Source organism: Limulus polyphemus, unplaced genomic scaffold (genome assembly GCF_000517525.1).
Source record: "Limulus polyphemus unplaced genomic scaffold, Limulus_polyphemus-2.1.2 Scaffold4905, whole genome shotgun sequence".
In the NCBI taxonomy this organism is placed as follows: Eukaryota; Metazoa; Arthropoda; class Merostomata; order Xiphosura; family Limulidae; genus Limulus; species Limulus polyphemus.
Window position 1 is genome coordinate 36,458 of NW_013670515.1, and position 10,696 is coordinate 47,153.

Genomic DNA, 10,696 nt, shown 5'->3' on the forward strand with positions numbered 1-10,696 from the left:
CCACTTTAAAGCTATCAAAGAGACTGCAAATGTTGGAGCAGACTGTATGAGCAGACTTAGTGTATGAACTAAGAACAGTCTTTGTATATAGTAAAAAAGTATTGCAAATATTTCTCTTGAAGAGGGTTTATCTCAGATATAAAAGACTGTTTAGTGTAGGTAGTAGTAATTAATTATTTTGAGTTAATATTTCTTGATTGTTTAGTTCTTTTATAATAAGAGTTAAAAGCAGACGATTATTGGAAGTTGTGTTTATAATTCATTGATGTTGAGGCTATCGAACAGCACGTGAAATTTATTGATATCGAGGATATAGAGCTTTCTAGAAGGCGAGCAGATTATTAAGTGATAAATATATAAATAGTATGAGACTGGCGAGAACAGCAGACAGACTAGAAAGTAAAGTCACGGGAAGTAGAAGTTCGGCCAAGGAAAGTTAAATGTTAACTGCCATAGGAGTGAAAGGCCTAACGACAAATATGTTAGAGGAAACTTAACAGTTTTAAAGAGATGAGAAGTATAGTTTATTTCATCAAAGCGAGTTCTAAAGTAATTGAACCAGCCTGCGTGCACTTTGACAAAAGGAACAGACAATATCTGAAGTACGAGGATTAGACGATTACTGGAAGAGTAGTATATGACTGAGGTAGCTCACGCTATAATTTTAAGTGAATAATACACGGAATACTAGTGCAATAGAAATAGAGAAAGGTAGTTCAGCTTGTTAACAGAAACTCTAAAGCAACTGAATAGGTCTAAGTGGACTTTTGACAAGAAAAAGAAAACTATATATAGTGTTTATGATATGCCTATGATCTATATAGTGTAAAGATTTTGTTGTACATAAGTTTAACCAGTTCGAATATATATACATATATGTGTGTGTGTGTTATTTTGTAAAACAAGTGCAGTGCCTGCTGTTCGTTTATTTTTCAATTTATCGGCAACAAGTCACAGACACCTACTGTAAAAAACTCCTTAGCCCAACACCCATATTATTCAACCTACTTACTAAATACTACTACTATATATAATAATAATAAGAGTAAGGCTCATTATTTTGACAATATCAAATAACTGATCCTCATGTTTGTTTTTTCTGTTCACTTTACTTTCGAAGATAACATATGTTCAAGTTTCTATTATATTTTTTTATATCAACCTTTCAAGTTTCCTTTCAGCTGTTTTTTTTCAGTTTCTTCACTTCTTTATATTTCGTTAAATAGCATAACTGCTGTTTCAAAAGGAAGGCTTTTTTTTCTTTTCTAATTTTCGCTACTATCAAATTAACATATTCATTTTGAAAGGGTTAAATACGTACGGTGTTTAGGTATGGAAAACTCAACTTGTTTTCCGTTTGCAAGACCATAAAACTCATTGTAATTTCTTGGAAGTTTAAGGTTGTTTTTTTTTTCTTTTGAAAATTCTCCAATTTCTATCATCAGTCACTTTGTCGTTAAATATATATGCAAGTAATCCTTCTGTTCAAGTAGTAGAGAGTTATATTTAGTTATTGCCACTTTGATTCAGTTGTGTTTAGGTTGAACCTAAGTTTCAAATGGACAGCAACTGCCTGTTGTAGAAACCTACAAGTGTAGATGACGACGTTTCGAAAGTCTTCCGTCTTTCGTCTTTCCTGAAGACTTAACAAAAAACTTTGACCTTCAAAAAGCCTAAAAAAAATAAAACAAACTAAAGGGGTAAGCCGAAACGTCGACTAGAATACAAACATTTATCTGAATTTATATATCGTCTTCCTTGGAGTGGTTTCGATTTTTCTGTCAGGACTAGAAACTTAAAAAGTAATAAAAATGTTATGTTCAATTATTCCTTCTATGTGTACGAACGATTAACAGGAAATTGTTAAACAATTTGTCTTGTCATCGGACAAGACAGTGACCTCATTCGCACAGCAGATGTGGTGATAAAAAACATTCAAATATCATAGAAATAACTATATATTTACATTATTTTACAATATATTTTATAATGTTGCCTCAATCGTGTTATAATAAGTAAAGGAGAGGAGGTTTTGGTGACAATACCCCCGAAATTTCTTATGGAGAGAAAGGCCTGTCGTATTTATATATATATCTAGTATATATTGCACATACAAATTTTTAAAGTTTTATATTTTACTGCATTAATATGCTACATTCTGAAGTATTTTTGTTATAATAAGAAAAGTTCGATGCTGTTAAAGTTTATAATTTTATATTTTAAACTGACTTTTCAAAAACACTTTCATTATCTATTAGCAGCTATTACATGTGTTGACTTGGTAAGAAATTAGATTTATTATAAAAGTCTTCATTAATAATGTACGTTTCCATTTGGTATTACAAATATAAAAACGAGAGGGAAACAAAATAGCTAGATAAACGTGGATTCTTAAATATATATATAACAGTTAAAATTACTGAAATAAAAAACATTTTTTTTTTCTTAAAAACACCGCGTTAACATAACTTAATAAAACATATACATATATAATAAGATAATTTTTTCTTTACTTTTCTGTTATATCCAGACCCATATATTCAATTCTTTCATGACCGAATGTTTCCTTGGCGAAGTCCACAAATGCTGGTTGAACATCAACGGCAATAATCTTAGTCAAGTTTCGACAGTGTGATAAAAGCATGTTTTTAGTAACTTCACCTGAACAACATCTAAAGTCTAAGAAAATATTCCAGTTACACCGGATCATCTTCGAGACATAATGAGATAATCTTGATTCCATCCACCCATATTCTCATTTTGATCTATTCAAATAATACTTGACTGGTTTCGGGTTCATTCTAAAAAATTAAAGTTCCGTAGTATCAATATAGATGTGGTGAAAGTAAACCTCTTACTCTATTTTGCAGGTTAGCGATATCATATGTCTTACTAATGTCACATTAACGAAAACAATACTGCACTTTTCAGTTTTTCTGTAAACCTTTAGCTATATTGTTAAAAGATTTTACAAAACAGATTCTATATGTCACACTTCATGCTCAAAGAGCATATAAATCAATCATCATAAGAAAAATCATGGAATGGACGAGCGACAGTCTTAAACACTCGCAAAAATATAATTGAACTTATAAATTTTAAAATTTATTTAAATTCATTTTAAAATTACTTCTCTCTGCTTAGCCCTATAGATTTTGGTGATTTTTTGTAGAATGTGATTAGTCTATGAAGAATATTTTTTACCTAACTTCAACATAAATGAAAACAGGTTTATTTATCAAAATAGTTTTAGAATCTTATACCTCAAAATTGGTTTAATAATTTGAATAACAACTTCAGAAAATTTAACAAGCCATTAATAATTTAAACAAATTGTTTATTTTATGTATTTTATTTTGAAGCTCTCTTAGTTTCACAAATATTGCTATGAAATTGAATTTATTTCAAATTCGTTTTGCGGTTCTTGGTGAGTAAAGCACTACCAAAAAACTGGAATAAATGAAACAAAATCAAACAAATGAAAACAATCCGATTATCTAGATTACAAATATTCTTTAAAGGTTATTGTTTAAACGTTGAAAGCCGACAAAATACTGGAAAACCAACAGGCCTATAAAATTGTTATAACTATAAGCACAAATTAACTGTAATGTATTTTTTACCAGTTTTTCTTAATTTGTCCATTACGGCCCGAAATCAGAGGTATGTAAAAACAGTATTTCTGATTTATCTTTAGTCTCCCACAAGTCACTATGTAACTCAACTTTAATCTGTGTACGCAATATTTGTAAAGAAAATTATGATATTTAAAATTTAAATAACGACACGTGCCAATACACAGCAACAGACACAACAGCTTAACTAAAATATTTCTTCAACTTTCAGACCATGTCTTTAAAATCCACTCAGTACCTTTAACATTCACACTCTGCACGTTTAACAAATTTCTATCAAAAAAATTTAAAAGCTATGACACACAAAAGTTACTGGGTGGTATATAAAAAGGTACACAACAATAACCTTAAATCTACAATTATATTTCACGTCAGAGGACTATATATTATAGAAAAAAAAGTTTGTTTTACTGCACCTTACCCATAACTTATTAATTTATGGATCAGCTTCTTCGTGACATCAAGTTTGTATGATAGTTATAAGAAAATTTATGTACGCCAAATTCTCTTTTGCCTGGCCACCGTCAATTTACTGTTGCTAGGCGGTTGTGGCGGAATTCGCAAACTATCCCAGAATCCCGTCTGATTTGTCCTTGTTAGAAAATTGAATGCGCTCAATGGCTGGTATAAATTTAAATAATCTGTTGCGCAGCGTGAGATTAGTCTAATCAGAATCACGCAGTATTTGGAAAATATATAATTCGCTACGTACTTTGTCATGTTTCCACTTTTAATAATAAGCGGTTAGGGCCAAAAACAAGCGTAAAGTACAATAAACAACAACAAAGCGAAATTATAAGCGACTGCTATAATGAACAAACTCAATTCCATGGTTTGGTGCGGGACTGACAACACTAAAACGCTGAGCTTACATTTTAAAGCTTTGATACTATAACTATCCTAACCTCGTGTAATCTTAAGATAATTAATCAAATGAAATCCTACTAACTAACTTATTTAAGTTAAAGATTAACTACTACTTACTTTAAAGCTTTATTTTCTGAGACCTTTCATTTATACTCAAGAAACACGACTGAGTCCAAAGCCGCGAGCTGGAATCTTTGCTCTACCTTTTAAACAGTTCATTAAATAAAACTTCAGTTTCCTACCTCATTCGTTACGAAATGAGAACTCCCAGTGAATCAAAAATTATGTTTATGTTCTCCGTTGGGTCTTTAGGTGGATTTGTATGTTCTAACTTTGATCGTATCGTGTTGTGGCTTCTGAATAATTATCTGACTTTATGTTGTTTATATAGCCTCTGTACGTTTTCAGATAGAACTTTCACATCGGAGATTATTCTGTGCCCGTAAATTTCTTTCTGCTTATTCTTGTTTGTTTGTTTTGTTTGTTATAGATTTCGAGCAAAGCTACACGAGGGCTATCTGCGTTAGCCGTCCCTAATTTAGTAGAGTAAGACTAGAGGGAAGGCAGCTAGTCATCATCACCCACCGTCAACTCTTGGGCTACTCTTTTACCAACGAATAGTGGGATTGACCGTCACATTATAACGCACCCACGGCTGAAAGGGTGAGCATGTTTGGTGTGACGGAGATATGCTTATTCTTAGTGGTTATAGTTTTTTGTTTCATTTATCAAGTGTTCAGGTATCCACTGTCCGGGAGAGTTGAACTTATGTGTTTTTCTTACTTATTTACAGCATCTTCTATGTTATACATACATATATATGATTTTTTTTTACTGGTTAATCTCTTTAATTACACTCCGTTTTAAATTTATCTAGTAGACTACACATTGCACGTTCTCATGTTACCAGATCCCATGTGAGTGATAAAGTAGTCTACGATACGTTGTATGTACGAGAAAGCAAAACATTACAAGTTAGTTTCTAATCGAATTTTTTTCACTTGTACTTTAAACCATGTATGATATATTACTGTAAACATTTACAGTACTGGGCAGGCATTTTTGAAGATGTTGTGAATAATTTTTAATTTTTTTTCGGAAAAGTAGCAGTACATAAAGATAAAAATTTTCGGTGAAAAAAAGACGATGTAGAAATATAATCTATTCAGTCATTACGTACTACAGCTGCAACGATTTAACAAAACATTGGTGTTACTTGGAAAAGCGAATCAGTTTTTTTCTTCTCTTTCCACTGCTCTTACATTCCAGCCCATAGTGATTGCGAGTTGCGTTCTCTCTTCGGTCATGAGATAAAACTTTAGATATAGTGGCTACAAATAACGAATGAGTAGTTGTAAATTTTATTGCACTGAAGTCCCTACTGATGAAAATAATTCCAAAAATTCTAAATGTTACAACACAACCTTGATGTGACTTTGTAATTATGGCAATGTTTCTGTACGCATACTACATTGTTCTCCAGTGTCTCAGCAGTAAGTGTGAATGCTTATGACGTTAAAAATCGGGTTTCGACGCCCGTGGTGGGCACAGCACAGACAGACTATTGAGTAGCTTTGTACTTAACAACAAAATAAGCATACATATTGCATTACTGGATAACTTTTACCAAGTTTTGATTTAAGGAAAGAAAGAAATGTCATTGTTCCGTCTTAGCTATTTCAAAGAAACTCTATGAAAATCTGTAATATTCAATACTGTTGTTTACTATGCACATTAATTTTAATTTCTATTGTCACAAAATTAGTCAAGTTCTGTAATATTTTATTAGATTCTATTAGTAATCAACTTTCTTAAAGTTACAGATTAATTGATAATTATTTTTCCTATAATATTTATCCTTATTTTTGAATGAATGTAATAATTAATGACATTTTAGACGTACAGGTTCACCACCGATTTTCCGGCACCTTTGGTTCCAGAGCCTTGCCGTATTATCCGTTTTTCCGGAGGTCACGTAATAATAATTGAACAACACACCTCTGACCCACTAATTATACCCCTCCCGTGTCTCTAAAGCAGCATGGACTGCTAGAAACGTAAATAAAACAAATATTAAATTTAAATTAAATAATTATTGGAATACATTAGGACAGGTGTAAATGATACAGGTTTATAGTACAGTATAAGTGAAAAAGGTTTATTAATTACTGTACTTACAAAGAATGTTGCAGTAGTACCGCAAAGTAGCAAATTTTAGAATTTTGCTGGAATTGTAGAGCTTATCACATAGGTCTAGAAGTTGAGGGCTGTCAGGATTACTACTAATTTGTTAAACTATATATTCTTGGCAACATTCATGAAAAAATTCAAGCAATTTTTGCCACTAGTTTAATATCTATAAGAAAATTTTCACGATAGTGACGTACCTACTTACAATGCAAGTAGCCCATCACTAAAAAGCACACGCAGTGTCATCCGTGGCCATCCAGTGAACTAGTCTGGCGGTCGCTGGAAGTTCAAGTGCGCTCTAGTAATTTTGTCCGGATTAAAGGAGGTTCCAGACCATTAGTTGCCGGAAAATCGGTGGTGAACTATATATTGTATATAAGAAATATTAACGGCATTCACTATGTAGAATTTTTAGATTGAAGACAAATATCAAAAACAGTATGTTGAGTGGTGACTGTTCCGTGAACATTATAAATTACTTTATATTTCTGAAATTCTTTCCTAAAGTCTTCTAAGAATTTTGCGACATTTTCCAATGGATTTTGTTTAACAATTTCTTCGGCAAAATGGATTCGTAGAAATCTGTAAATGGTTAAAACACTCTCTTATTTAGTCATTGTTTATTTTTGCAATAAGTTAAACAATAAAAAGAATAACATAGAGAAACATATCGAGGTTTTACTATACTTTTGTGTCCAATACGAAAAATATATAATCATGTAATACCTTAAATATTGTATATTACCTATATCATTAAACAAATTCATTCTAAAACTGTTATAAGGCAGGATGTATCAATTGCAGCTAGTTAAGAGAATATGATTGAATGTGATTAGCAAATTAAAAATGTGAAGGGTGAAAAAACATCAGAAACTTTTGACTTTGGTAATACCAGACTTTCCGTTGATGAAGTACAAAAAAGGTCCTCATCAACAATTCCAAGTTATCATAAATTACTTCAACTTTTAGGTTTGTATGTATGTCCATCTAACTCCTTCTACAGTTCTAGATTTAGCAAGACCAAACTTAGCAGGTGGAAGGGTTTCTTCATGTACGTGGAGTAGCCCCCTCCAAGAGGATTCACCTATTCCAGAAGATATGCCAGGCATAATGTGGGTTTAAGGATAAGTTTTCAGGATCATTGGCATTGCATTTTGTGTTTCTGGCATTTTCGGTTCATACCCCCCACACATAAGGTTACGGGAGAAACTGTGATCCAGTATCACGAGCTGGTGTCCTGACATTTTATTTTATTTTCTGGTACAGTCCCCCTTAGACTTGGCTATAGAAATAATCGGGGATAATGGAGGAATTTAATCGGTACATTTGGACTTCTGGGAATCATAAGGTGGCCTTTGAACCCTACAGAGGAGTGCTGGTATTTTATGCTATTCTAACAGCTCTGGTAAAATAATAATACAATTCTAGTACACGTTATTCTGCACAAGATTCTTTTTACTATCAATAGTTTCTGGTCAAGGCATGCCATCTAGGTAAATTAGAATTAAAAATTAACCCAGTAAATAATGTAGCTACTTTATTAATTGGTCTAACTAGACGAGTTAAATAACAAAACCAGAACTTGTAATTATTAAAAATGCATTAACTTGCCAGTTTGTTACTCGACATTTTCAGCCACAATCCCAATAGTATCTTAATTTGGCGTTAAGAGGAAATTTAGGTTAGTCCGAAATCAATGTAGCTAACATTGCAAAATAATACTCATAATAAAGTTGTGTATGATAAACAAATGACGAATATATTTCAATACATTTCAATGAACGCGGACATTAAGAAAATTTTGCTGTCACTTACTGGAAGACACAAGCCATTTCACTTTACACAAATTTGATACTCTTTCACTTGAAAAGCGTGACACAAATGGTATCATCATAAATGACTTCTTGATACCTACGTAGCTATTATTCACGATGTTATCAGTTGCAAATTATTGAGATTATCATTTTATTTTTACTCTTCAGAGTTATGCCTCCTCGTTTCTTTCGACATTACTTTCTTTTAAGGAAACGGCGATCCCTAGTCTATGTGAGCTGCTACAATGAAATATTTAATTTAATTTAATAACGTATTCCTATTGCTTCTAAAATGACAAATATTTGTATTTCACTAAACACGATGTCTACACGTTCTGGTAATTGATAAATATGTCAAGCTTTGAGATTATAGTTTTAGAATCAGTACAATTAAATTTCCATGTTTGATAAAGTTAATTGTCTCCAAGAATCTACAACCATATTTTTAAAATTAAAATACATATATAGTTAACACTGCGCTTATCCATAAACTGTTTTTTTTTTCTGAATCAAAAGTAACAGATTCCAATCCTGAAGCTACAACAATGGGAACAAATTCATATTCTTCTGCTAATTTCTTGAATTCATTACAATAATATTTTAAAACATGAGTAACCAGAATGTATTTTTCTATCCCCTGTTGGTAAATAGTAAGTTAATTTTAACAATATGTGTCCGTTTTTATGACTAAAATATTAGATTTATTTTCATAAATAATTTAAGTTTTGTTTGTTGTGAATTTCACACAAAGCTACACGAGGGCTATCTGTGCTAGCCGTCCCTAATTTAGCAGTGTAAGACTAGAGGGAAGGCAGCTAGTCATCACCACTCACCACCAACTCTTGGGCTACTCTTTTACCAACGATTAATGGGATTGACCTTCACACTATAACGCTCCCACGGCTGAAAAGGCGAGGATGTTTTGATGTGACTGGGATTCGAACCCGCGACAAGCAGAATGCGAGTGGAGCGCCCTAACCACCTGGCCATGTCGAGCCCACCACTTTAATAAACACGACAATGATATGTTCATTTTCAAGGAAGACGACATATAACTCTATGTAAATGTATTCTATTCTACCCGACATTTCGGGTTAGGCCTTTTTCAATGATCTTTGAACGTGAAAGGTTACATAAAAAAAATTGTGACGTTCAAATATATTCGAAAAAAGGGATAAGTCGAAACGTCGAGTTGAATAAAAGACATTTAGTTAAAGTTGTTTCTTGTTTTCCTTGAAAATGGTTTCAATTCATTAGTCAGCAATGAAAATTTGAAAAAGTAATAAAGATTTTATTTTCAATTATTCCTTCTTAACAGAAGATTGTTAAACAACTCCATTTGGCAAAACAATAATCTCACGCATACAGCAAATATAGTGAAAAAAATCATTTACATAACTATAAATGTATATTTTAAATTTTTTTTTTAAATATTGACTCAATTTTATTACAGTAAGTGAAAGGGGGAGGTTTTGATAATGATATTCTGAATTTTCTTCTATCCCAACCTAAAAGTGAAAAAGAGAGACAGAAAGGGAGAGAAAAGGAAAGAGAAAAATTTTCCTCTAAAGAATGCCGTATTTATACAATTATATATATTTATTGTATATTTATTTTATGCTGCATATTTTCAAATTTTATATTTTACTATATTAAATCATGTATTCTGAAGTATTTTTGTTATAATAAGTAAAGTTCGATGCTGTTAGAGTTTATAATTTTATATTTTAAACTGACTTTTTAAAAACATTTTCATTATCTATTAGCAGCTATTACATGTGTTGACTTGGTAAGAAATTAGATTTATTATAAAAGTCTTCATTAACAATGTACTTTTCCATTTGGTATTACAGATGTAAAAATGAGAGGGAAACAAAATAGCTAGATAAACGTGGATTCTTAAATATATATATAACAGTTAAAATTACTGAAATAAAAAACATTTTTTCTTAAAAACACCGCGTTAACATAACTTAATAAAACATATATAATAAGATAATTTTTTCTTTACTTTTCTGTTATATCCAGACCCATATATTCAATTCTTTCATGACCGAATGTTTCCTTTTCGAACTTCACAAATGCTGGTTGAACATCAACGGCAATAATCTTAGTCAAGTTTCGACAGTGTGATAAAAGCATGTTTTTAGTAACTTCACCTGAACAACATCTAAAGTCTAAGAAAATATT

The 10,696-nt window shown here is 31.6% G+C and overlaps 1 protein-coding gene across 2 annotated transcripts in view; it reads right to left on the reverse strand.

Annotated features, from left to right (window-relative positions):
- Positions 1-4,700, reverse strand: part of LOC106471855 (juvenile hormone acid O-methyltransferase-like) — a 32,616-nt gene extending 27,916 nt beyond the window's left edge. Inside the window, exons 1-2 of one of the 2 annotated variants that reach the window (XM_022400468.1) lie at positions 4,620-4,700; positions 2,514-2,801 (exon numbers count right to left, since the gene is read on the reverse strand). In XM_022400468.1, coding sequence (XP_022256176.1) covers positions 2,514-2,743 — 230 coding nt within the window. In that variant the 5' untranslated portion in view covers positions 2,744-2,801; positions 4,620-4,700. Of the gene's footprint in view, positions 1-2,513; positions 2,802-4,056; positions 4,186-4,619 lie in introns of those variants that run through there. The other variant, XM_013932478.2, reaches the window with a different exon arrangement.
- Between the last annotated feature and the right edge of the window lie 5,996 nt (positions 4,701-10,696).